This window comes from Neodiprion lecontei, chromosome 6, assembly GCF_021901455.1.
Source record: "Neodiprion lecontei isolate iyNeoLeco1 chromosome 6, iyNeoLeco1.1, whole genome shotgun sequence".
Classification (NCBI taxonomy): domain Eukaryota; kingdom Metazoa; phylum Arthropoda; class Insecta; order Hymenoptera; family Diprionidae; genus Neodiprion; species Neodiprion lecontei.
The window spans coordinates 26,462,442-26,487,852 of NC_060265.1; the positions used below are offsets into that span (position 1 = coordinate 26,462,442).

The 25,411-nt window shown below is 41.0% G+C and overlaps 5 protein-coding genes across 5 annotated transcripts; all 5 read left to right on the forward strand.

The window, feature by feature from the left end:
• Nucleotides 1-1,049: 1,049 nt before the first annotated feature.
• Nucleotides 1,050-3,067, forward strand: LOC107218906. The gene is made up of 7 exons (XM_015656948.2): nt 1,050-1,226; nt 1,527-1,797; nt 1,899-1,948; nt 2,037-2,118; nt 2,227-2,309; nt 2,383-2,488; nt 2,559-3,067. Exons 1-7 carry the CDS (start codon nt 1,065-1,067, stop codon nt 2,663-2,665), a joined length of 861 nt encoding a protein of 286 aa, XP_015512434.1. The 5' UTR covers nt 1,050-1,064; the 3' UTR covers nt 2,666-3,067.
• Nucleotides 3,068-5,625: 2,558 nt separating this feature from the next.
• LOC107218887 lies at nt 5,626-7,921 on the forward strand. Its single transcript, XM_015656917.2, has 4 exons — nt 5,626-5,787; nt 6,036-6,431; nt 6,566-6,668; nt 6,944-7,921. The coding sequence occupies exons 1-4, from the start codon at nt 5,743-5,745 to the stop codon at nt 7,006-7,008; spliced, it is 609 nt and encodes a 202-aa protein (XP_015512403.2). The 5' UTR covers nt 5,626-5,742; the 3' UTR covers nt 7,009-7,921.
• Nucleotides 7,922-10,396: 2,475 nt separating this feature from the next.
• On the forward strand, nt 10,397-11,895 carry LOC107218890 (general odorant-binding protein 83a). Its single transcript, XM_015656924.2, has 5 exons — nt 10,397-10,745; nt 10,832-10,907; nt 11,144-11,220; nt 11,305-11,478; nt 11,663-11,895. Exons 1-5 carry the CDS (start codon nt 10,698-10,700, stop codon nt 11,702-11,704), a joined length of 417 nt encoding a protein of 138 aa, XP_015512410.2. The 5' UTR covers nt 10,397-10,697; the 3' UTR covers nt 11,705-11,895.
• A 5,125-nt stretch (nt 11,896-17,020) lies between these two features.
• LOC107218889 (general odorant-binding protein 69a) lies at nt 17,021-19,295 on the forward strand. Its single transcript, XM_015656923.2, has 5 exons — nt 17,021-17,429; nt 18,010-18,070; nt 18,542-18,736; nt 18,842-18,906; nt 19,049-19,295. The coding sequence occupies exons 1-5, from the start codon at nt 17,376-17,378 to the stop codon at nt 19,073-19,075; spliced, it is 402 nt and encodes a 133-aa protein (XP_015512409.1). The 5' UTR covers nt 17,021-17,375; the 3' UTR covers nt 19,076-19,295.
• A 711-nt stretch (nt 19,296-20,006) lies between these two features.
• On the forward strand, nt 20,007-21,991 carry LOC107218879. Its single transcript, XM_015656909.2, has 6 exons — nt 20,007-20,162; nt 20,627-20,687; nt 21,059-21,153; nt 21,269-21,371; nt 21,687-21,751; nt 21,836-21,991. The coding sequence occupies exons 1-6, from the start codon at nt 20,010-20,012 to the stop codon at nt 21,860-21,862; spliced, it is 504 nt and encodes a 167-aa protein (XP_015512395.2). The 5' UTR covers nt 20,007-20,009; the 3' UTR covers nt 21,863-21,991.
• Nucleotides 21,992-25,411: the final 3,420 nt, after the last annotated feature.

Genomic DNA, 25,411 nt, shown 5'->3' on the forward strand with positions numbered 1-25,411 from the left:
GCATTGGAGTGTAGGATCTGCGGTGGCTGACTGCGCCAAGTTTACAAAGTTCGAGATGGGCCGATAGTTGAAACAAACGGAAATTACCGGTACCCGTTTCAATTCTCCTTCCAGCTTATGCGGAATAATAGCGATAATTTGATGCTTCATTAGCCTCGCCCTTGAGTGGTAAACAATTACCATCGTGAATCGGATACTTTTCGACTGAACTTCGGGTTTCTTCCACAGACCCAAGGCAACCTTTTCGTAGAACGATTGTTACGCTTTTATATCAGGTGGATAACTACGACGGCAAATCATGCAAGTAGTTTCTTTACATAATTGTAAACCCGGCCTTGATTTTGCTCGCCGTGTTTGTCTAAAGGTGTCAAAACAGAGACTTGTACAGTTGTACAGATCGTAGTAATTGAAAACAAAAACTGAGTCAGGTGACTGTTCGGATGATTTTGGTTTTCAAGTTTTGAAAAGTTAGAATTTTCCGGACAGACGCGGTAAGTTTTCAACCCAACAAGACACGATCTCCGCTGCAAGAGGTAATCACAGGTTCAAAAGTACGGAGGAGTTTTGATCTCTTTGACAAAGCGTTTGTTTGTTATTCATTCACGCTTTACCGCGGATAGATTTGTAACAAGGACGTGACAAATTATGAACGTAAAGCATGTCGCTGAATCGACCGCACGATTCATGCAACGATAGGTTTGACAAGTTCCGATTTAGCATCGCGTGCATTTTTAGCTTTAAGCATTATATCAGGTGACATTACATGCGAGCGTTATATTCCGAGAGAGATGGAATCGGGGCTTCACCGGATTCGTCCTTGCATTTTTGCGAAGACATCCAAGGCGCGAAAATTTGGCAGGAAGCGTGGTTGGAGTTGGATGAAAAAAAAATCCCCCTCCCGTCCTCTCCCCCTCCTCTTGATCGCCCTTAGCGTTACCGAGTTTTTACCCTTCTCTCCTAGCCTCCGGCTGAACCACTTTTTCATTGTTACATTCGCACATCCGGAGACCATTTTTGCGTGCTCGTTACCGCAGGTTGCATACTCGGGTGTATAAAAGGCGGCGATGTGTACCGCAGGTTCGTCACAACTTGACGAGTACTCGAACGACACGTTGCTGTCGTGTAACCTACTCTTTCACATTACGCCATTGGAACGACCCTCGCCGATGATGAAGACGGTCCTCGTATTCGCGACGCTGTTTTTCGCGCCTGCAATTCTCGTCGCCGTAAGTTTATCCCGAAATTTGTTAATTTCGCCCACCAAGTATAATCGCTTGATCGAGTTGTGAAAATATCTAAATTTTGTTGTTCACGGCTCGTCTGAATGGCGCTAATTTCACACTTAGAGCTTTCGAAATGAATCTATCGCGGAAGGATAACCATGAGATATCTTTATAACCGGCGTCCTTGATCTCCAAGTAATAACTGTGCGAATAAATCATTGCCACGCGTCTATCGTCGCTCTAATCAGCATTAATTGCCGGCGTTGTAATTGGGTTATAATTACGAACATCCTTCCGCTGCAGGCGAAGCCTCATCCACCCGAGTTGCCGCCCCAAATAAAAGCTGCGCACGATGTGTGCATGGAAAAGCTCGGAGTAACAAGGGAACAGCTTCAAGAGAAAAGGAAGAACGGTGCGAACGAGAAGGAGGACTGTTTCAGGGCCTGCGTTGATAAGGAACTCGGGATTTTAACCGCCGATGGAAAAATCGACAAGGAAATGGCTGTTAAGGATTTCCCGCCTCACATTCCCAAGGAGAACGCGACTAGCATCGTTGAGGCCTGTTTCGAGCAAAGTACGCCGTTGTTTTCACCGTCTTTTGCCAATACCAATTCGGTTCCGATACTCGTCGAATACAGAAAGGGATTGTTTATTAATTCATTTCACTTTTTTCAGAGGGTAGCAGCGACTGCGAAACAGCCGCCTTGTATCACAACTGCGTAAAGGTAACATTCCGTCCACGATGTAGCTTGAAACTTTCCAATTATAATATTCTCTCCTAATTCTCTAACCGAAATTCATCTCGTCGTTCAGAAATTGGCTCCACGACCTCCGATGCACCCTGAGCTACAGAAGATCCACGATGACTGCAAGAGCAAACTGAAGCTGAGCGATGGTGAGATTGAAATTCGGTGAATCGCGGTCACTGAAAATTTCCAAATACCTTGCGTAAGAAAAATATACTCGTTACTCTGAATATAATAAGATCGACTTTCTTCGACAGAGGATCTCGAGAAAATGGAGCGTGAGGAGGACAAGCTAAAGGAAAACTGTTTCTTCGCCTGCGTAGGGAAAAAAGTTGGATTTGTAAGTGTCGGATTGGGGGTGACTAGAATTTGAATTTTGATTGGAGCTAATCCTCGAAAAATTTTCTTTACAGATGAACGAAGATGGCTCGCTGAACGAGAAGGCCCTCGTTGAAAAGTCACCGCCTTTCGTGAAGAAGGAAGAGGCGGCAAAGGTCGCAGAGATGTGCGGAAAGCAAAGTAAGTTAACCGGGTATAAGATTTCTAGAAGTTCTTGCATCCTAACTCGGACCGTGTTTCCCATTCGTAGAAGGCGCCAACGAGTGCGAATCCGCCGTGATGATCCACAGGTGCTTGAGAGACAACGACTTCAAGTTCTCTCATCGCCATGGCCCACATCCAGCGATGCCGCAATAATGAATGCGATCAAATCCAACCGGATTTCCCCGACTAATCCCCAAGGTTTATTATCATAATATTATTAGTAGCGGATAAGTTGTTTTTCATCAAATAGATCAACGCCCGAATGGGTTTAGAGATAAGGTCAACATGTGGCTATGGTGATAAAATAACGTGAACCAGTATTAACTGTAGCTATTGTTACGATTAAGTTTTGAGAAGAATTATTTCGATTTCCTGGAAGTTTATGTTTGTTTGTAAATTTGTAGACGCGTCGCACAAACTTTTTTTAGTACTGACTTCACGTAAAGCAGTTTCGTTCTGTGATCGATATTATCACATGTACTCAACCAGCTCTTGAACACGGAAACTAGTGAGGCGAATTTCTTATTATGCAATAAATATACCGTTCGAAACGGCCATTGTCTATTTTTTCTAACGACCCTGATTCATTCATTAGCATTATTTTGTTCGGAACTACAATATTTTAATTTAATATTTATATCAAAAGAAATATGTACACACACATATATATATATATACTTTGTATTATATACACACTATTTTATACGTGTGTGTGTGTGTAATGCAAAGTTCAACCGCGTATTGAGGATTTGATAGTTTGCACCAACGTCATGTGGTTGTATGTGATTCCGTACGACGAATAATAGAACATATAGTTACGTATAGGATAACTATAAATGAATGCCAATGAATAGTCGGCGCAGTAAAAACTTGCAGGTATAGAACTATCGTATTCGGTGAGCATCCTGTTATTACGGTCTGTCACTTTTGTGTCAGGAATTAATTAGCAACCATAATTCGAGTTGCGATGTGAAACGAGGATGGGGAAAAAATTTACAGCTAAGCACGTTTGAATTGTGGAAAATTTTTAATATTGATTCGTTGTAGTTTTGAAAATGATGGACGTAACGTGAGATTCTTTTTACAATTAGTGTTATCACGTTGCAAAGCATGACCAATTATTCGATTAACCGATTGGTGCTCGTTCGAATTCTGTGCAGTTTAGTTAATAACGTAGCTTCTATTATCCCCACGAACAACATGCGAATTTTAAGAGCTCTCGTATAAGCGTATCGTATTCGGCGTAACCCATGTTCGCCAATTTGCCGTTTGGTAAAAAAGATCGCTTCGGAACTCAAAGCCAATTAACTTGCTGTCGGAATTATTATCTCGTCAAGCCATTAGACGTAAAATATAATATGGAATGTAATAACGTGAAGCTGTTCCTAATTACGCCAAGGTTAACCAGCTCAACATGAATTGGCAAAAATTGGCAGCAGGCATGTGTATCTCGTTGTATCCTAAAAATTCACAAATCGAACATTCAAGATGAAACAAAGAATTTAAGTCGCAGTTTAGAGCTAGTCTAATACAACTGAATAATCACCAGGCACATATGACGCTGAAATTGTTATTCGGAAATTTTACAAGCACTGTATGATTGCAATTAACACGTAAAAATTGATCATTAATTAGCAATAACTGTCAGGATCTTGAAAGTAATCAATTTTATCACCTCTAATCTTCGTCAGTTACTTGGAAAATTGTCAATGCGAGTTTTCGTGTCTAAATTGAAACGATAATTTACAACCACGCGTTGACTCGGTTTTAAATGCATCAACAATATCTATTAACGATTATCAGGATGTCAAGAATGATGTGATGTGGGAATAAAGATGGCGTGTGGGAATTTTGTATCGTTTCTGTAGCAGAACCTGCATGGTCGTAAAAAATTCTGTTGAAAAGTGACAAAAATCGCGACTATTCGTCGCAAAAACATGCAGCGTCAACGAATCGAATCATAAACGAACTACATAATTACTCGATTATTGCCGTAAATTGGCTTGCACCGTAGTTATTATTTTTACAACGGGAAGGACGAAGAACAAAGAAAGAAGGTGCAATCGCGATTGGAAAATAAAAAATGAGAGAAGACCGACGATCGGCGAAACCCGTTGCGATATGACGGGCATGTATAATCAAGAGTATATTTTACGTCGTGACATTTATCTATCGTTAAACAGCTGAGTACGTTGACCGTTGTCGGTTTAGAGTAGTGAACTGTGAAGTCGGTATGAATAAAAAGTAGCATATTTAGCAGTCGCGCTCTCTCGTTGGTCCGAGGCTGTTGGTCATCAGGCGATTGAACCGTTTCACGTGATACGGGTTCTGGATTTTAAAACCTCTCAACTCGGTTCGTGTTGTTATACTCAAGAAACTCCCGTGGATCATCGTTGCCATGGCATATAAAGGGTGTTTCGTTTTAAACGCCCTATAGGCCGATACGCCGAAACTAAGCAAGATACGAAAAAAACATTTCGTACAAATTATATTCGAGATTTGAAGAGAGAAAGAACTTTAAGGTATTGAACCTCGACTTTGTATTTTAAATTGGAACAGTGTATTCTTTACATCGGCCACTGAAAGCATGCATTAAATTTTGTACAAAATTGTGGCAAACATACTGTCATATATTTATCATCTAAACTAGACTAGTAATGAGATACGAGCCGCTCAAGTTGCTACGAAGCTAGATATCGGCAACTCCACGGTTCCGTGGAATATGTAGATATTTTTTAATGCAAAATTACAAAAAAAAAAAACACGATTTTGTTGAAAAAAAGAACAAACAAAAGTAGGCCTTCGTCTGATCTTGACGGCTTCGCTTTAAAAAAATCTGATACCTTCGTGTTCTTTGCCCCTTCAAATCTTGAATATCTTGTACGAAACATTTTTTCGTATCTTGCTTAGTTTCGGAGTAATCGGCCTATGGGGCGATTAAAACGAAACACCCTGTATTAATGCCATCGCGTACGCTTAACGCGTCTTCTTGCAAATTTATTCTAGTTACTTATTTTATGGCTTTCATAGTTTCCATTCCGCATCGAGTTTGCTGACATGCAGGGGATCGTGGAGGGAAGAGGAAGTCGTCCGCGGTATAAATGCATGAAAATTTGTAACGGTGTTGCTAGAATCTTGTCGACAGATCCAAAGCCATCTACCACACCTCTTGGATCGTCTCATAGCCGCGCCCAAAAATTTGCGAATATTCCTCCTGCTCCTGCTCAAACATGAGAGTCATTGCTATTTTCGTCACCGTTTTGGCAGTCTCGTTGGTAAGTTATCGTTTGTATCCACAGTATTTGGTAATGAGAAACCGTCTCAAATTCACGTGGCAAAACAATCCAGTCAAATATTCATATCGACTATTGCTGATGACTAAACGATATCTGCAGTTTTATATTTACATGTACCTAAAAGTCTTTTCTGGAATTTATTTCATTCACTCCAGCACTGCGTCGGATGTTCATTCCGTCATTGTAATCCGTGACAGTAAAACAATTGTTGTTCTTTCGATCCACAGGCAGCCCCAACGGAGTCAGGATCTTATTCTGGGGAGGTGGATGCGTCGAAGAAGGTGGAAAAGTCCTCTCCAGAAGGTCCTCTTCTGCAGGACGAAAGCGTCCAAGTAGAAAAGGAGGCGGAGCAGATGAATAAGAATCCGATTGGAACAGAAGTGAAGACTCAAGAAGCACCGGATTCTGCTGCATCTGATAATGAGGAAAGCAATGACGACGAAGAATCAACCGATAAGGAACCCCCGTACAAGAAGCCGACCATCGACGATTACAAGGATATATGCCGAGCGACAACTGGAGTCACATTTGAGCAAGTTGCGATTCTCGGCGAGAAATTGGACGACGACGCTCCGCAGGAAATGAAGTGCTACGTTCAGTGTATGGAGGAGTATCTTGGAAACGTGAGTAAGATGGCATTGTGAGGTTGTCGGTATGCGGGGCATGGATAAAACATTCGTTTCGAACTTGAAAAGAAGCGGAGAGAAGTGGAATGATGATGGGAAATCGGTCTAATTTTTACATCTTTCATCGACAGGTACGTGATAAAGTGTTGGAAAGGTACGACACCATGTTTTACAAGACCTTGCAGCTCGTGGATGAGAATAAGGACAAAGGTTACGAAATATGCGACAGCATAGGTAAGTTAATTACCTGAATCCGTGATCAACACCGTTAGATCGGTTTAAAATCAGCTTGCGATCAATTCTGACGCACCGACTGATGGTAAATTTTCGTGGACCGATACTCTTTCTTGAGTGACACGAGTGATGTGATTTGTGGCTGACCATAAGGTTGGAAAATATAGTAGTCGACGCTCCTCGTGTGAAAATAAGGTGGATAGTTTTTAAGATTCTCCTATTTGGTAGCAGCGTATATTAGTGAATTTTAATTAATTTCTGAATTCTGCTTTCAGTGACTGACGATCCTTGCCATTCGTCGTATTTGAAATTTGCCTGTTACTTCAGAGCAGGGAAGTAGAAAGGCTGGAAACTCGGCTAACGGGATCTGAACTGATGATTGTTATTTCGATTGATTATGTCCAATGATCGTTTATCTGTAACCAAAGCCATACAAGCAGTGTCACGATAATAAATTATTGTTTGAGGTATAAAAGAGAAGAAGAGTAAGAAAACAAAATTTGGAATGATCATTGTAATTCGGTACCCAGAAGTGTTTCTTATACGTATCTAAGAATTTGCACGAGTGGGTGTTTAAAAAAGAAACTAATCGATTACATCCACCGTATGATGTGAAATAATGTGATTTTCAAACCTCCCTTCAAACATGAAAACGTTCGTTTTTACGCCCCATAGAAAGAGAGACGTCGCTGAGCTTTAATATCGAATCTAAGTACGGCTTCTTCGGACAGCTTCGTACCAATCTTGAGTAAGAAGAGAAAAAAAAACTGAATTTTGATTGGAAAATAAATAAGACATTGGTGGTGAGAAGCCAGGGGATGGTTAAAAAGTTTAGAAGACGAGTCTGCCGAGAAGTGATAAAAGATAGATGGAGAGAATAGAATAGAATAGAACAGAGTAGGGCTTATTATTATCGATAACAATATTGGGCAAACTTCGAAGCCTTGTTAAGAAAGAACTTGAAGCTAAGTAAGAATAGCGTTGAAGGCTAAATGATTAGAGCTAAGATCATGGAGTAGAAAGAGACAAAACTGCAGGAATAAAAATGGGACCAAAGTCTATTTGGCGCTTTTAATAGTGCGGAACCGATTACTTCCAATTCACTATATAAGTCATTAGGCTTACGAGTACTGTTCTATTTCGGGGCAACGTGACCGCAATAAAGAAGGTTGCATCGTTGTTGGGTCATGTGACATGAAGTGTTAATGTATGAAGCTTTTTCTGTTAATAAAATAAACAATGGGTAAAACGTATGTAATTTCCCGATGCCATTTTCATGATATTTATAATAAAAAAAAAAAAAATGCTACACTGCTACGAAAACAGTCTAGACTCACTTAGCATGTAAATATAAAGTAAAGCTATTGCACACTCGAATAACGTGTACTTTTCTCACTAGTATATTTTATACGAGTATATTTTTATTTATCAGTAGCAAAATAAATCAATTTTTCTTATCAACATAAATTTATTTTCATTGGCTTCTTTGAGCCAATTCCACATTCCACAGAGCATTACCAAACAAAAATAAATCCACATTGTAGCTAGCTCCTAATTTACATTGACACCGTTTGCACGTTACACAAGTTGGAATAAATTTTACGATATTCGTGCATAAGCTTGCGTGTTTCAATGGGTAGAAGAGAATATATTTGTTAAATTATAAGATTATACGTAACACAGTTGCGTTCAATACTACCTTTTTCCATAAATTTTATAAGCTGTATTGCACATCAAATCTATCCGAATGTTTTCGCTAGCTGGAAAATAGCGGTTCCACACTGTTAACAGAATCACCTTTTTCCCGGCAAAATGGGACCACTTTCTGTCAGCGAAATATGGGGGAGATTCGTCTCCTTCTATATCATGGCTAGAACCGCGAAGAAAGCGAGGCGAGAGAGAGAAAGAGAGTGAGAACAAGCGAAAGATTGACACTAAAGGAAGAAAAAGGTGCTTTCTTTGGAAACTTAGGTACGTTCGTTTGAGGTGAAAGTAAAGGTAGGTATACACGTGTATCCGTAATATTCTGTGACTCGTTGACTCGGGTCTAAGGGTATTGAGAATCGGCAGCTACGAAGGGGGATGAAAAGCGTAATCACATAAAATACATGGTGGTATTTCTCGGCACCATTGAAGACGAAGGACGGAGAAAGCAGAGGACAAGCAGCTGTCACCGCAAAATTCCGGATCTTCTTTTACGAACACGCTGAATGGGGCTCGGTCTCTACGAAATATGATAGAGGAGCGAATGAAAACGCTCGACTATCGAGCCTTCCGATCTCAGAAGGGCCATTGAAGACAGGAATCGATTAAGCGTTGACTTTCCTGAATTCAATCGACCAATGTATAAAAGCAGAAACCGTAGTTTTCACGCTTAGTATAAATTTGATTCCAAATTCAGTTTACTCGTAGTTTCCCATTCTGTAATTGATCGGTAACTGAACTGTTTCACAGCATTCGAAAACATCTTGGTATCTTGGAGGAATTTTAATCCAGAAATAAACCTCGCGTTTGAAATCAGGACTTTCAGGTTGAACGGGTTCATGACTCAACTTGTAACGAATATCAGTGATTTGATTCTTTCTGTTTATTTAAAAGAAAAAACATGTCGCACGCTACTGCAGCGAGCCTTGGGAGGATTTTCACGAAATAATCAGGCTCGAGTTCTTACGCCTTGACGAGTCTTAAAATAAAGATTGCATGGTGGAAAAAATGCGTCTTGTATCTTGGGGATTCTGGAACGGGGCCGTTGGGTTTCGAACGAAGTGTTATTTTTATAGGTCAAGTCACATTGCACATGTAACCTTGGACTAACAGGGACTGAATAAAGTGACGTGCTCGACTGATTGTGAGGATGAGTATCTTGTTGTAAGTGAAAAAAGCTGCAGAGATTATCAAACAGGAAATTGAATCAAGAGACCGTTTTTCCAAAACGGTTCTCACGTGACCAATTTGAAGTTGGTATGTAGTCCATACTCCCGTCTTAATCTACCATGGGACGTTCGCTTCGCCGCGTGAAATGTGAATATTATTTTCGCCCTGCGGGAATTTTATCGGAAAGCAAATATTTTTACAAACAACGGTAACTGAGCTCACGAATAGAGCTTTAAACTGATCGCGAGTTTAAAAGTATGGAAGAAGGTTCGTTGCGTTTGTCATGTTTTTTTCAAATGATTTCAGGACTTGTGTTTCATTCTCGATCAGACGGTTAAAATTTATTTTAAATCATCACCTTACCTTATTTACACAATTTATCAAATGAATTTCAGATTTCCAGACAGTACTCAATAGTTATTTTTTTTATTATTCAACTATGCGTACAGTCGCCAGCGTGGCGATTGCAGTTCGTGATTATATCTGAGAAATACAGTCGTTTTTAACACGAGGGAAAAATCGTGGTCAGCTTTTTACGATCCATTTTTTTAGCAAGTGACGGGGAGCGATCTTTTACGAAACGGGTAAGTGTAGTCTGGGCTAAAAAGGCGTTTTGGAAAATTTTTTTACGAAAATATTGAGTATACCCGGTTATTGGAATAAAAACTCGTTAACGATGGCCGCCGGTTATATAATCCATCCCATTTAGATTCTCATTTAGCAACACATTAGCATACACGACAATGTTGTAGAACACGTTATTCATAGTTACGAGAATGAAGCTTAATTATCCATTATAAAATACCACATTCCATTTGTCATCAACAGATAAATAAGTTCTGAAACGATCGTTGTAGAACAATTCATTTGTAATCACTTTTACGGACGGTTAAAAGTACACGTCCAGTTGCACCCGATGGGTGATTATGCCCAGAAAAACAAGCCGATTTCCATCGATATTTGCCATCGCAACGTGACAGTTTGGTTTTTTAAAAGCATAATTTGTAAACTTGACGATCACGACCTCGAGTCATTTGGTATAAAAGCATGGGTACCAAAATGTGAAAGCCAGTTCTGCTTACGAAGAGCAAACGTTCAATCGAAGTTGCGTTGCTGGTAAATCGATAACGTTCCTTTACGGACCCAACAAACAAGATGAACTACTTACTTTTCGGGTTCGCCTGCCTGTTTATTGTAACGCAGGTAAGAATTCAAAGTCATCCCCTCGTAGAGGGATTAAAATCTATAATTCGATTACCATTGTAATATGTGAGGATTTTTATTTTCAGATAGTCGGTGCAGAAGCAATTGACCATCATCTGGCAATCAGGCAAAAGTGTTTCGCCGAACATGGTTTGGAACATGGTAAAGCCACATATTGCGATATTCTTCAATATACCTACTATTAAATTCAATTTGTCAGTCGTTATTTTAAAATACTCTCGGAGCGGGCAAGAAAATTTTTGGCAAGTTCGCAGTACCGAAACACAATGAAGTCTGCATCTGGTTCTTATCTCAGTTAATTCAAATGCAACATGCAAGTCTAAATCGCTGATAAAACTGGTTTTAATCTTTCTTTTTCCACGCATTCGAAAATTCAGCATCAGGAAGCGCGGCGTATTTCGAAAATCCAAAGTCAAAGTGCTACCTGAAATGTTTCTTCGAGCACAACAAATTGGTAATTTGATCATGACCCGCAATCATCGAGTAAGTAATAATTTATTTCACCTTCCAATTGTTCATCGTCTCTTCTCGTCCTTAGTTCCATGAAAACGGTGATTTTGACATCGCCGCGGTACTCGTGCTGGTCGACGAGTCAATTCGCGAAGAGGCGAGACCATTTGGGGAAAAATGTGCGGGCGAGCACAACAAAATTGCGGATAGATGCGAGAAGGCGTACGAAATGATGAAGTGCTTCTTTAAGGCATCTCCAGAGGTGAGTCGTTTGCGCTTTAAAAAATTTTTGAACGCAATACGAAGTCAAAAGAGGTCAAGAAAATGGTTAAAAATCGTGAGAGATAAAATTTGTAGTCCCGGGAATATTGTTTGATGGGAAATCTGTGTTCAGTTTGGATGTTTGTCAAGCTTCGTTATTCTACAATTCGTTATCGTTGTTTCAGCTCTTCCCACACCTGGGAATATTCGAGCCCCCTCACGCCTGAAGATCAACGATGCGAATAAAACAAAAACACTGAACAGGATTTATCTATAGTTCTCGAGTAGCAGCCTGGAATTTCTTTTTTTATTTTATTTTCTTCTTACCTTCATTACTTATTCTGATAACATGATGATGCTGATATGATATTTTGCCCTCTAATTATACCCAAGTAATAAAGTATATTTCAAATTCAAACCATGCGGTACAAATTAGTATTGGTTTTATTTTAGTTTGGAGTAGTATTAGGATTTAGTCGAAATAATTGATATCGCACTGAAAGAGTGAGAGGAAATTTCCGGAAAAAGTCAGAGAGTTTAATTAGCATATGAAACGTAAGGGTTTCAGCACACCGATTCGGAGAAGTTTTAAAAAATTTCCGACGCTTGCGAAAAAATCAGTAATTTCCTGGAATGGGTTTGATAAAGCAGAACCATTACCAGGTATTAGCACACGATGCGATTCGCTGGGGATTTTCATCCCAACGGATGGTAGGCTTCCGTTGATCGATAACTTACCCGCGGTGTTTGAGAAATTCTTCATCGATCCCGCAAGGATGATGTTTCGCAAGCTACAGTTCGTGCTTTCCTGGACTTCGATCAACGGATGCTAATTAATTATTTTTGTCAGCGGAGAGACTGATGAGCCCAATAATTCCTCTTATTTAAGCCACGTTTTCGCTAATTCGGAATCCGGGCGAGTCGGAGGTGTACCTAAATTAGTTGAGTCGTCAGAAGAAGGAACCCCTCGACGAAGTTTGAATTAGAGATCGGCAATCACATAATGTGTTTTCAAAACTTTGCTTGATACGTTCAATTCCGAGTACAGACATAACAGCGCAAATGATAGTTGACGATGAATCGATATTGAAATAACAATGAAAATAAAAACATCCGAGCAAATAAATCTGTGGTTTTGAAAAAAATTGGAAATTGTGATGTTTGAAATTTCTCTAAAATAAAATATCTCAATAACTTGGCTTATACAAGATTTATTCTCAGCCGCTTAATTCGAAGATCAAATCTCAGGGATATACGTAGGCAGCCTCTCGCCGACGAAGAATGAGAGTAGGAAGAAAAAAGGAAAACGAAAAAAACTTGAATATACGATCGAAAATAAATGGGATTCAGACGATGAGGAATGGAGTCGTCGGTGAAAGTGGAAAGGATATAGAAAGGGGAGAGAATAAGAAAATTATATCTGGTAGCCACGTCGTGTTGACGTTTAACGACGGCGACAAGAAGGCAAAATACTTTTGGATATATTTTCATTTTGAATGAAAACCAAGGCGTGGATATAATATATACACTTATAATATTCATCGAGTCGGTGAGTCGGCTGGTTTTCCGATACCGAAAATCGGCGGCTGTATAAGTCGGGGGGGCGAAAAGCGTAATAACAGAAAATACAATGTGACGTTTGTCCGGGACATCTGAGCGAAAGTAAAGCTGATGGTGGATACGTATGTCTCTAATATACGAAATTAATATTTTTTTTTTTTTATTATTTGAAAATTTGAGGTTTTTGCCATACCATTTGAATGGTTTATCATTTTTTTTCTCTTATTTTTGAAGATACGATAATGAACACAAAATACTTTTATACGTTTTCCCATGTCCTCAAAAATTTTTGCTTAACATATTTTTTGATGATGTTATTAGGTTCTGAATTAATCGGCTTAACTCTTTTTTCACTACGATCTCGGGGGTTCATTGCAAAATTATTATCACCATTCGATTCAGCGCCATCGAATTGTCCTTAAATCAAGTCTCCGGATTCACATAATTCACGTATAATTTTCAAGCACAATTTTCCCGCCACCAAATTACATTACGATTAAACTTTATTGATATATCCACAAGAATTTACAATTTTTCAATCCCTTTACGGGGTCATTCGCCTTTTCCGGATGCATTATCACAGCCCGTTGCTGTGAAAACGTTGTAGGAAAAAAACCAGAAGCTATTTGCACGTGTTATTTGCCTGCTGGTAACAAAATGCCAAAAGAATCATGGCTGAATACAGCCAGTCTCTAGGTACATACAGTGTAAATGCGGCTGTTATACAATTCACGAGGCAACGAGCGGTTTATTGTGAATCTACCTAGATATACATATACGCTGTGTTACGCAATCATTGCGGAGATTACCGCTGTCTGTGTAATTAGATAATTGAAAGGGAACACGATGGACGCCGCTGTAGTTTGTCGGGGGGATTTTTGTGCGATAAGAACGTTTAAATTTTCCAGCATTAGATAGACAGTTTCAAAAATAAACGTATCGCACAATGGAGGGAATATTTGCTATTCACCGACGATTCTGAAAAAGGACTCGATAGTTTCGCTGATCTTTGGCCAAGAAAGTTTGCTGATTCATCCTCGAGTAAAAATATTCTAACTGACTGTGAATTAAAATCATTCGACGATATTTCCTGAATTCTTACGCGTGTGAGACGATTAATTTAGATAACCTGAAACGAGTAAAAAAAAAAAAATTGTCATTTTGCACGTAAATATTTTTTGAATTCTCTAGTTCGTAGCTGCGGGAAAGTTTTTCAACGCATATCCGACAGACTACAGTTCATATCGAATCACGCTGTAAGGCGCATGCAGCTCTTTGAGTCGTTGCTCAAACTTCCGTATAATGGGAAGAGTAGAGGATTAATACCGCAGGCAGGAGATTGCGTGTCTCGAGCATCAGAATTGAAAACTTGGAGGTTCTGCACCGGGCGTGGGTATCGAAAATGACTGATAACGGGACGGTTGTTAAAGCGTGTCTATCGCAATTTACATGAGTAATTATCAAATTTTTTATCCCGGCGGATACGACGCGCGGAATTTTTGCATGTCCTGCAATATTTCATCCCGCACATCAGCCCCGCTGTACGTTTGAAAATTTTTCTATCCGAATTCACCGATAAATTGTTGAACGGCATTTCCCGGGAGTCGAGATCCGATGATTGGAATTTTTAGGAAATCACACCGCACTGAGAATCGTTTTTTTATGTTTTTTTTTTTTTTTTAAGCAAAATCTGTCGTTTCAATTTAGTTGGTGAAAAAATGAATAGAACCAGCCGTGCAAACTAATTTCCCAGGACACGCAAACAGCTGCGAGTGTAATCGGTAACGATAAAATAACGCCGGCAACAAAACTCCACAGCAGCATTCTAAGTACAATTCTGCACTTTGCTTTCGTAATAAATCACCGGCGTATCGCGTGCAATGCGTTTTTGTCCATTTATCACGGGCATTAGTATTTTTTCGACTTGTATTATAGAACCGGAGAGACGTAACGTGACGTAACGTTGAAACGCATGTGGCAATTTTATCATCCCCGCGATACGCTGGAATCTCGAGCACACCCAGCTGGGTAATTAGATATGCATTTCCCTTCAGAGAGGGGGAGGGGGGGGGGGGGCGTAAAGGTGGTCGCAATGGAATCTGACGGCGGGGCTGCATACGTACAAAAGCTATCATCTGCTCCGGTTGGCTCGAGGCGAATCTTGGCTAACAATGGTGATGGAAAAAGAGGATACGAGGGTTTAGACTCACCGTTTAAAATGGCGACTCTATGACGCAGCGGCTATATTTCCTCGAGTTGAGAATCCTGCGGGCTTACAACTGTCCGATATTTGCACCGCGTGTCCAACAGTAGAGTGAACAGGGGTTTTCACACCGAAACGCATTCAGCGGACGTAACTCGATCCTTACTCTTTTGCACCCTCTTGAAATTCAGAGGCTGGCAAAACTCAGGTCTAGAATCGAAATTTGACCCTTTTCCACCGGAGTCGGGAGTCCTTCACCGTGTAGCCGAATGGCCTGAAAAAGGTACAGGTAATGGAAAAGGGTGAAAATGGGCGAGGAACGTGCGGCGAAATTTCGCGACCGTCGATGAATGCAGATTGGAATGATTACGGTCCGCCTGCTTCCTCGTTCCGCTCGCATTCTTTCTTTCGATCGTCGACGAGTTTTAATCACGTCACTTACCTACGACTGGGCAGTAGAAAATGATCATGATAGTTTGGGGAAAAAAATATATCTGCTCGCGAAATATACGCATACCTTTCTATAGACATTTTGCGTGCAGTTGATGCGCGTTCAGAGTATTTCATACGATTTCATCGAAATACGGTATTATATCACCAGACCATTAAATGCGTGTCATCGTTCCTGAGGCAATTTCATCGTCGCACCCTGAGATAATCATTGAGAAACGAGCAGATTGTTTCTAAGAATCTCACATCTGCACCGATTTCCGAATGGAAATTTTACGGAAAATATAATTCAACGCTTGATTGAATCGTACTCGCATATTAAGACGAATCATGCGTATGGACGTGATTTAAAGACACGAAAACACATTAGAAAACAGATATTTCATAACTATGAAAATAGACTGTGGACAGATATCTATTATCGGCTAGTCGATAATTGTTACGTCAACAACAGGCAAAATAATTTATTTATAGCCAGCTGCGCTTTCATTTTTTCCGGCTTAAGAAATCATAATTAATTCGAATTTAACGCGTTTCTTATATTTTTTTCATAAAGAACGTTATTAGAGTTTGATGTAAAAGCAGAACATCGAATTCCGATTCCACATCAACACGGTCTATTCATCGCATTTAAATCCTACCGACCCGTCAAAACGATGAAGTGCTTACTTTCGATTTGCGCCTCGGCCTGTCTTCTGCTTCAGGTAAGCAATTATCGGTATTAAACGTTCCCGCGTTGTCGAACTATCTTTAAATAAAAAATTTCATCGTGGCAGGCGAACATCGCGCTGTGCAGGGCAGACTGGTCTGAAACACGGTAGTAGAACGGAGAACGTTTCACGCAATTCCAAGCCCAATTTTCAATTTTGCGATACGAGCAGTCGTGTAGTAATAATAATAATAACGATAATGACATCTGGTGACCACTCAGTCATTAAAATGAAACCTTCCTGTAATTACCGTTGTTCGAATTAGTAGCAGACTAGCGTACAACGGCTCTGACTCACGATTTACAAGTGATAAAACATAGTGAACTGGTTCTCGTCGGTCGATCCGCGGCTGGCTTGTCTAAAAAATTAACACACAATAAACAATCTTGATTTTGTTCACCTCGTTTAATGTCATCGATTCAAACCTCTCGGTCTTTGGCCTTTATCGCCGGAAAAACATCGCTAATTGACTTTAGTCTGATTCAGTCTGCCAAGTTCCGTAGAGCAGAATAAGAGAAATTAAGCACCTGATTAGTATAATATGCTCAAAATTAAAAAAAAAACAACAATAATTGAAGTGGAACCAATTCATCAAAACAGATGAACGCGAAACTGCCTGAGCATTGATTTTGGTTGTTTAAAAACCATACTTTCGCTATCTCCGTGCAAGCGGAACGAAAACGAGCTGAGAGTCGGAGCGAGAAACGAGGGTATAGGAATTATTTATGCGTCATCCGCTTGTTGTTTGGCGTCGTAAAATCCGATTTGCGCAAACCGAACGATAACGCATCGCCGTATAAAGTATGCGAAACGCACGGGCGGATAGAAACGACGTTAATTACGGTAGGTAATGAATCGGCTCGGATGTGCGACGCGTGCAGTTCGGATTTAATTGAATCTGGAATTGCACCTGAGTTAGCTGACTGTTCTCTCATTCGGAATCGAGGGAATCACGGGTTTGAATCAGGCTGAACAATGAGGGGCCCGACGAGTGTCTTCATCCTGATCCTCTTCGCGGCAATTCTCCAGGTACGGATATAAACCAAGAAAGCCGAGTAATCGAAAGAGCTCGCAAAGTAGCTCACAAAGGGAAATAGCGAATTAAAACGAGACGTCGAGATCCTCTTGTTGAGCAAAATTGTACGATTATTCGTCCGCAATTAGAGTTTGAAAGACGAGGAGCCAGGCGCTGCGCAATGCGAGGATTGACGGGTCGGTCGGATGTTTGTCGCGCAGTTTCAAACACGGTCGAGGGAGTACAAACATTATTTTCGGTTTGTCGACGAAGCCTAATCGCGAGTGCAATTAAGGCAATTGGCAATTTGAGCAGAGGACATATCATCTCATCTCGCAGCCCTCTACGCCGCAAGCACGATCATAATACACGTTCGGATAGACCGTTTCAAGGAGAACATCCGTACCCACGCGCCCGTAAAATATCCACCGTATTTTACATTCTTACACGTACGTACGCGCACCTGGATACACGCGCGAGTACAAGACAGGCGTCGTTGCGATAGAAAATTTCACAACGCTCGCAATCATCGGCGCAACGAGCTTGAGCCAAGGTATTTCAGGTATTCAGGCCCTTTTCCTTTTCCGCTTACAGACCCAGCAGGCGGAGGCTAACGTGAGGAAGGAGTGTCGCAGGGCGAGCGGCGTCTCCTGGGGTAAGGAAGGAAATAAATAAATCGGCATCCCATTATAGTCCTAGTTTGACCCTTCGCTATCGGGTCGACGACCGAAAGCGGTATTGTCCAGTTAAGCCAATAACGAAGCGAGCAGTTACGTGGCCGTTAACTACAATCCTCCACCGACGAATCAGCCGCTCCGCTTGCTCGAATGCCCCGTGCATCACGCTGTGCCGTGGCCTAGTTGACGCTCTGCAGACGACCGAAAGACCGGATGCCGTCGTGATTGAGACACAGAATTGGCAATATACATAATATCTTTACCGAGACTTTATTCCACCCTACGTATCAGCCCGGTCCTCGGCAGATTTCGCAATTGCCGTTCAATTTGCCTGCTGCTCGATTTGTTTCTTATTTTTACGATTATTTTTTTCATTTCGAACCCCACCTCGCCGACCTAGAACTACGGGAAATTGGAGGCAGAGAAAAATTCCTTCCATTTTTCCCCAGCTTCCCTGAAGCGGTTGAAGAAAGGCAACTTTGAGGAAATCGACCCGAAATTGAAGTGCTACCTGAAATGCTTCATGGTTAAGAACGGAATTATGAGCGAGGACAACGAGATAGAGATTGAAAACACCATGAGGCATTTGCCGAGGAAGTTGCAGAGCGGATCGCGCGAAATACTCGAGAGATGCAAAACTATGCGTAAGTTATTCGGCGCGTCGGAACCAGGCGATTATTATAACCCTTCGTATCCCGTCACCTTTGCACTGCGCTCCGATTTCAATCGATAATTAATTACCGATGCAGGTGGCGAGGATTCGTGTGACACGGCTTTCCAGATAGCCAAATGCTACATCACGGCACATCCAGAGGTGAGAAAGAGACTTTCGACGCAGAGTGGTACGAGTAGAAAAAGTCTCGCGTTGGTCAGACGGGGATATTCAGCTTCAAACCGAGAGATCGGTGTTCCGAACGGATTCTCCAAGCTGTAACGCTTCGTGTATTCGCTTGCAGGTATTGCGGAGGGTCGCTTTGGTCTGAAGAACTCGCGATTCGGCTGGAACGTTGTTTGAACATTTGAAAAAACGATACCCTTTGGTGCGAGAGGAGATAAATGTGTACGATATTTGCTTGACCAGCCGTTGATTGCCAGTCCGAATCGTTGAACCAGCAAAAACATGAATCCGAATCTAATCCATCATCCTTGAAACGAAACCCTCAAACCGTGGAGCAAAAGCAAGTGAAATAAATTTCAAACGGATGCTTCTGGTTTTTTTCTTTTCCACAACGGCAGTAATTAGGTTAATTACTGAAATTTTTTTCCATACTCATCACAAGTCTGCTTTCAGGTATAAGTTGTCCCATTTTTCTTTACCACGTATTAAAAACGAGCACTGAATATAGGTTTCGATGAGAGAAAAAAAATTCTCTTTACTGTATCGTCTGGCTGTTCGATTATGCGTAAATAGCGTTACCACGCGAGGTTCCAAAAAACGATCGAAGCAATAAATATCGCGCGTGGAAGGAAAATGAAAATTGTTTCCGATATTGATCTTGAATTAGAAGATGAAAAGTATATTCTGGTCCCAGATTTGAAAAGGAGTTTCGATCGAAAATGAAGCGACGGTGTGGGAATGAGCCTAGAAGTCGCAATCGCGGCTGTGATTGCCGTGCGATGGATCGAATTAGCGTGACTATAAACGCGTGTACGAAGGTACGGAGTCTCGAATCTTTCCAAACGGGACAAAAGAGGTCGGTGAATTTAGTATGATGACCCTCATCTGCGCAAGGCTGCAGCGATGAGCTACATGTTAAATTATAACAAGCGAAAAAATTCAAGCCAATAACAACGTCGTGTCGAAGTTGAAGAGGCTCTGTGTGTGGGTGAAGCTTCGGTGTGGAATAGAGGGGCTTGCGAGTGTCCGTGTTTAACTAGCTAGGTACCCTTGTTTGTGCGAGTTGCGTAGGTGGATGGATGCGTGAGCGCGAATCCCTTATATATACACGCTTCAAAGGCCAAGAGTGCAACCAGAACAGATTTGACCACAGTCGACTGAACTTCGCGGTAACTAAAGTAAAGATGAATAAACTCGTGCTCATTGGAATTCTGTGCGTCTGTGTCGCCACGGTAAGTCCAATTTCTTAGTTTTTACGTTACGATCCGAGGATATTTAATCGGGGATACCGCGGGAACTTTTCATCGGCGGATAAATTATTTCTGTGGAAAAACAAGAGAGTAATTGAAAGTTATTTAGAAATTTGAGGAATCTTATTACCCGGAGCTTGTGCAGCGGATTATTTTTTTCCTCAGCCACTCGGGGATTCAGCTTGCAATTAGCATTGCGAAACGGTTTATAAAGCGCGTTTTTGTTATACTTTGAAAATTTATACTCCTCTCGTCTTCGTTGGCCAACCTACGCATAGATTCAATTATAACTTTGAGATTAGGGAGAAGCGCCGAAAGCACGGATGAGAGGGAAAATGTATTGCTGGATATCGAACGATCGGTTGAGATATAAATTATATTACCCGCATTTGCATGTATTGTACGTGAAATACACATGCCCATCGCTATAAATCAGATATTTTCAGGCTCTAAAGCCGAGGGCAGATACGAAGGCGAAATGCTACGCTCAGACGGGACTTGCTGTCGGTAAGTAACGACCTGTTTAATTTACAATGAAAGAACGAAGCAGAAGAAAAAAAGACTGATATACTTCTCAACGATTTTTGATCCCATCGAAAATTTGATACTTTCGAGTGCGCTTTTTGTACTGCTTTGTTATCGATTCCTTTGAAACAAAGTGACGAGAATGAGAAATTGATTATTAAATACATCGTGCGTTAAAAATTAGTCATGCAAAAATTAGTTTTCGTTTTCTCACGGAGTATGTAGTTCAAAGAAACAAAGTACCGGCACACAAATGTTTCTGTAAATGTTCGACTCCGTGAAATTAAGCCTATCCTTTGAGTTCCGTCGCTGCCGATCAACTGTAACGATAAAAATTCTTCTCGACTTTACAGACGACGTGAAAGCCATGAAAACCTCGACCCCGAAACCTGAACAACAGAAATTGATCGTCGAATACTTGGCCTGCTTCATGCAAGACCGCGCTATGGTGAGTTTTTCCGCACAGAAGGAGCGTAGAAAAAAAAAATCCGAGTGTAAAATTTAACAGACGATCCGTTCATCCCGAAATCCTGTCTTATTTTGTGTACTTTGCTTTTTTCCAGCTAACCGCCGACGGTGTGTTCAACGCTGACGCATGCAAGAAGGAGATCCGCCCCGAGAACTCGGCCGCAGCAAATCCCGTCATCGATGCCTGCGCCGGAAAGCGTGAGTTTCTCATTGAAATTGGTGAAAAATAAAGTTGGAATTAAAATAAGAAGCGTCCCCGGTTTTGCGGGACGAGACGCTTGGGGGTTAAAATTTCGTTAAGCTTGTGTAGCAGCTGCGTTGCAGGCGCATGAATATTCAAACACTGTACGCGGACTCTTAAAAATCCGAATAATGGTCCAGAATTATTCACACGAGGTTTCGAGGTTCTTATGCTTGCTTTTCCCCGTTTCTCTCCCTCCTTCCCCCCTTGCCTTAATTTTATCTTCGATCTTCGCTGTTCTAACGAGGCGTGTATCAAACATTTATTTTTAGGTGGATCCACCGCCGTCGAGACAACCACCAAGCTCCTCAAGTGCCTCAAGGAAAAGGACACCAAGGTGAGTTTGAAAACTGTGACATACTCACTTATCGGTCGGCGAACAATCGTCCAACCCTCTGAATTTATTTTACGACTGTTTCAGCTCCTGGAGAAATTGGACCTCTTCTAAACAACTTTCATCGCGGTTTAACCGTGATGTTAGGATGTCCGCATCGAGGCGCCGTTAAAAGTCCGATGCGAGTTGTATTTCATGTCTTATTAAAATAAATTGCTGAATTTCATATTCAAGCTCACTGAACGCGATCGGTCTTCTTATTACCTCTCTGAAAAACCTTTCTTCCTCAATTATATTCCGTCATAGATTCAAGAGATGTGAATTTGGCTCTTATATGTTGCAAATATTATGGAATATGTATTTGTTATAACGATACTTCGACGCTTTATAGATAGAAGAAGGGTAAAAAGAAACGGCTGGCTGAACGAAACATGGAGCATAAAATTAAAAAAAAAGCTGACAAAACTAGAATAAACCAGAACACGCGCGCTGATTTGATTAATATTAGTTAGACCTGCGGCGGCGGATAAACTGTATATATACGTAGAGTATACTTATAACTGTACATAATTCCCCGCGGGGCTGCCTTAGCACTTAAACAAATTACTTTATTGTAGGAATTGTTAACAAGGAGAATAATTGTAATTAGTTTGTGTGTAGTGAATATTACCAAATAGTCTCATCTTCGCCACGCCGCTTTTGTCGTTTCGCACACACGGCTGGTGTGTTTAATGAAAATGTCAAATTCAGGATACCCAGCTTTCGAGTTTGACGATTTCGCATGGTTTTCGATTTGACCGTCGGCGTGAAAATTGACAAAAAAAAAATTCGAGTCCGAAAACGTACGAAGTCCGTTATGAAATAAAAATGATGGCGCTTTCTGTGCCTCGAATTGAATGAAAATAAAACAATAAAACAAATTAAACGAAAACCTAACAATAATTGAACAGGAAGCTTAGGATGAGTTGTGAAAGTGAATTAATGAAATTGAATTATCACAATGACTCGCGGAACGTAATTAGAATTATTCACATTTTCCTCGAAATAATTGCAAGTAATATTTCTCCCCGGAGTTTTTGCATTTTTCAACCGTTCCAATTATAAAAACCTCCGGATATTACGACCCCACAGGATTCACCTGCGACCCAAATCTTATTTCCGAGTTGCTAATTTCGAAACATCGCGTAAATTATCTGTTGAAAAAAGAGCTCTCGCGATTCTTATTCCCCTACCCTCCTATCAGAGTGAGATTAAATTTTTTAATCTTTTCGAATATATTTTCACAGCAGGAAAACGCGTATTGTTCGATTCAATTTGTCGTCCGTTCTCGGTCGCGGAATAATTGTTAGCGCGCCCGTACAAGCATACGTACAGAATTGCCTGCAGTGGTGAAATAAAATAAAAAATCGGACAAAACAACGGCTGTGGAAAGCGCAAATTGGTCGACGGAAGAATCGCGCTGCGAGTATCAATGGAAAGCCAAACGGTATTACGACGCCAGTTTTACATTTGATTTAAACTCCTCTTGTTAGAACGATTCCGATCATTTGCGCTCGATAAGTCTCATGCGATGGAATTTCTTTTTACCTTACTTTCATCGTTTTAATTCACACAGTCAAAGGCCCGATTAAACCAGCCATTTTACCGTCGAAATTGAGGTTACAGCAACTTTCGAATCAATTTCCCGCTGTCGAGTCTGACGCACTTATAAGAATAATATAGTAATGGTAATAAATAAAAATAAAAATGTGCAAAAGAATGATTCGAGCATCGAAAATGATGTGGAAATTTATCGCTCCGGATAACCGATATGAATGTCAAAAGTTTGGTGAGTTGGGATCGTTTCTTGTAGCTTACAGCTGCACATAACTGGTTCGAGCTTATTTCTGGAAAGTTTCTTCTCGATTCGCGAATGGCCTGAGAACGGGCGTCTCTCGTACGTCGTGATCTGCGGACGATTGAGCAATTTTCCCCTGATAGGAGAAGTTCGGCGGCTACCCCAAAGGTTCAACATCGCCGAGGGCTAGACCAACCATTTGAAAACCGGGAACGTGGGCGAAAGGAATACGGCAATCAGAGCCCATGATCCCGGACAGTTCGACGACGGGGATGAAATTTGGGAGAGGAGTAAAAACAGCGTTCGTCGCGGTTTCCCATGAGCGATGGGAGTTTGAATAAATTCTCCGAGGGAACCGCGGGACAAAAAATAAAACGGTTTTATTTCTTCTTCCGGGCTCGTTTCATCACTTCCGCAGAGATCGATCAACTCGGCCGCGAAGCAATTAATGATGTTCCCTTTTTTTCCCCCGAGTTGATACGAAATTGCGGCTATTCGTCACGGGGCTTATGTCTAGGTTGGAAAGAGAGAGAGGAAAAGTTTTGAAAATATGTACCCTGAATGTGGCGAACAGCGAATATTCGGACAATACCGCGGATTGGTAGAGCGAAAAAATAAAGCGCGAATATGGATTATTCGCATATGCTTTAAACATTTCGGGGACATCGCGGTGACCCGATTCCTTGACATTTTGCCCCCGTTAGAATAACTATAATCGGCTTCTGCTGCAGCGTGCAAAAGCTGCAGGCTGGGAAACTCGTTTCCCTTGCCAATATACACGGGTTATAGAGTATCCTTTGCAAGCTTGTAGCAAGGACAAGTTCGCGAGGATTAATCGGCATGCGTATTCAACGGGTAGTTGAGTCAAACATTTTATTCAAAGATTTTGGGTAAAGTGAGAATAAAATATGCGAAATGAGTCGACTCTCCTCTTCGAATTATAGTTCGGTTAATTGACTTGCAGATTTTCTCGATATTGTACATCGGCGCAGGTCATTCGATGAAAAGTAGAAAGCTGACGATTTTCGAAAGAGTAAAAAAAAAATTTTCGAATGCAATAAAATGTGAAGCGAGTCCCTCTCCGCGTATTTCCCGTCGAACACGTACGAATCTACGCAATTTGCTGCAGTCACGGCAATGACAACTTGTCTACGACGCACGTCATTCCGTAGCTCTGTTTAGATTCAGCGCTAGCAGGAACGGTAGACAAAACGGAGCTTTCCATCCCTGCCCGACTGGCAAGTCGCCAATGACGTGTTAGCACTTTTTACCCCGTATCCGCAAGAGCGACTATATATGCTGAAATTTATTCACCATCGCTGTCAAAGCTCGTACGATTCTGAGGTGTCGTTACGCAGTCGTTAAACATTTTGCCAACTAATGTAATAAATTTTTAGTTCCCGTTACCGCTTAGTCCTTGACTATTTTCATTTTTTACCACAACCGAAAAATATAGTTCTAGGTACAAAATGAAAATTAGTTTTCTAGCTGTTACCGGAAAGTCTAGTATCCGTTACTATTCTTTCTCGTTACGATCATTGAATTTTTCTAGTTACTACAACAAACGAAATTTTTCTCAGTGTGCGATTATTTCTCTTGCGATAATTTTACCTCTCCGATATCCCTCTTGCTTGTAATATCTTTTTCCCTAGAGATAAAGGAAGAAAATAATTGTCAATTTATACGATACTTCGAAGAAACTTATCGGGAGAAAATATATTTGTCCCTTCGTCAAATAGCCTCGAGGTTTTTGCGGAAAAAGAATGACGTTACACTGCAATTTGAATCTGGCGAGAAATTTCCGCAAGTATATACGCGGCTGAATT

Bases quoted from the DNA above. Each gene is read 5' to 3' on its own strand.
- LOC107218906 (XM_015656948.2), top strand. From the start codon at position 1,065: ATGTGTACCGCAGGTTCGTCACAACTTGACGAGTACTCGAACGACACG. The intron at 1,949-2,036 runs GTAACATTCCGT...CTCGTCGTTCAG, and splicing joins TGTATCACAACTGCGTAAAG to AAATTGGCTCCACGACCTCC. The intron at 2,119-2,226 runs GTGAGATTGAAA...TTTCTTCGACAG, and splicing joins CAAACTGAAGCTGAGCGATG to AGGATCTCGAGAAAATGGAG.
- LOC107218887 (XM_015656917.2), top strand. From the start codon at position 5,743: ATGAGAGTCATTGCTATTTTCGTCACCGTTTTGGCAGTCTCGTTG. The intron at 5,788-6,035 runs GTAAGTTATCGT...TTCGATCCACAG, and splicing joins CCGTTTTGGCAGTCTCGTTG to GCAGCCCCAACGGAGTCAGG. The intron at 6,669-6,943 runs GTAAGTTAATTA...TTCTGCTTTCAG, and splicing joins CGAAATATGCGACAGCATAG to TGACTGACGATCCTTGCCAT.
- LOC107218890 (XM_015656924.2), top strand. From the start codon at position 10,698: ATGAACTACTTACTTTTCGGGTTCGCCTGCCTGTTTATTGTAACGCAG. The intron at 10,746-10,831 runs GTAAGAATTCAA...TTTTATTTTCAG, and splicing joins GCCTGTTTATTGTAACGCAG to ATAGTCGGTGCAGAAGCAAT. The intron at 10,908-11,143 runs GTAAAGCCACAT...TCGAAAATTCAG, and splicing joins CGAACATGGTTTGGAACATG to CATCAGGAAGCGCGGCGTAT.
- LOC107218889 (XM_015656923.2), top strand. From the start codon at position 17,376: ATGAGGGGCCCGACGAGTGTCTTCATCCTGATCCTCTTCGCGGCAATT. The intron at 18,071-18,541 runs GTAAGGAAGGAA...ATTTTTCCCCAG, and splicing joins GGCGAGCGGCGTCTCCTGGG to CTTCCCTGAAGCGGTTGAAG. The intron at 18,907-19,048 runs GTGAGAAAGAGA...ATTCGCTTGCAG, and splicing joins ACATCACGGCACATCCAGAG to GTATTGCGGAGGGTCGCTTT.
- LOC107218879 (XM_015656909.2), top strand. From the start codon at position 20,010: ATGCGTGAGCGCGAATCCCTTATATATACACGCTTCAAAGGCCAAGAG. The intron at 20,163-20,626 runs GTAAGTCCAATT...AGATATTTTCAG, and splicing joins TGTGCGTCTGTGTCGCCACG to GCTCTAAAGCCGAGGGCAGA. The intron at 21,372-21,686 runs GTGAGTTTCTCA...ATTTATTTTTAG, and splicing joins CGATGCCTGCGCCGGAAAGC to GTGGATCCACCGCCGTCGAG.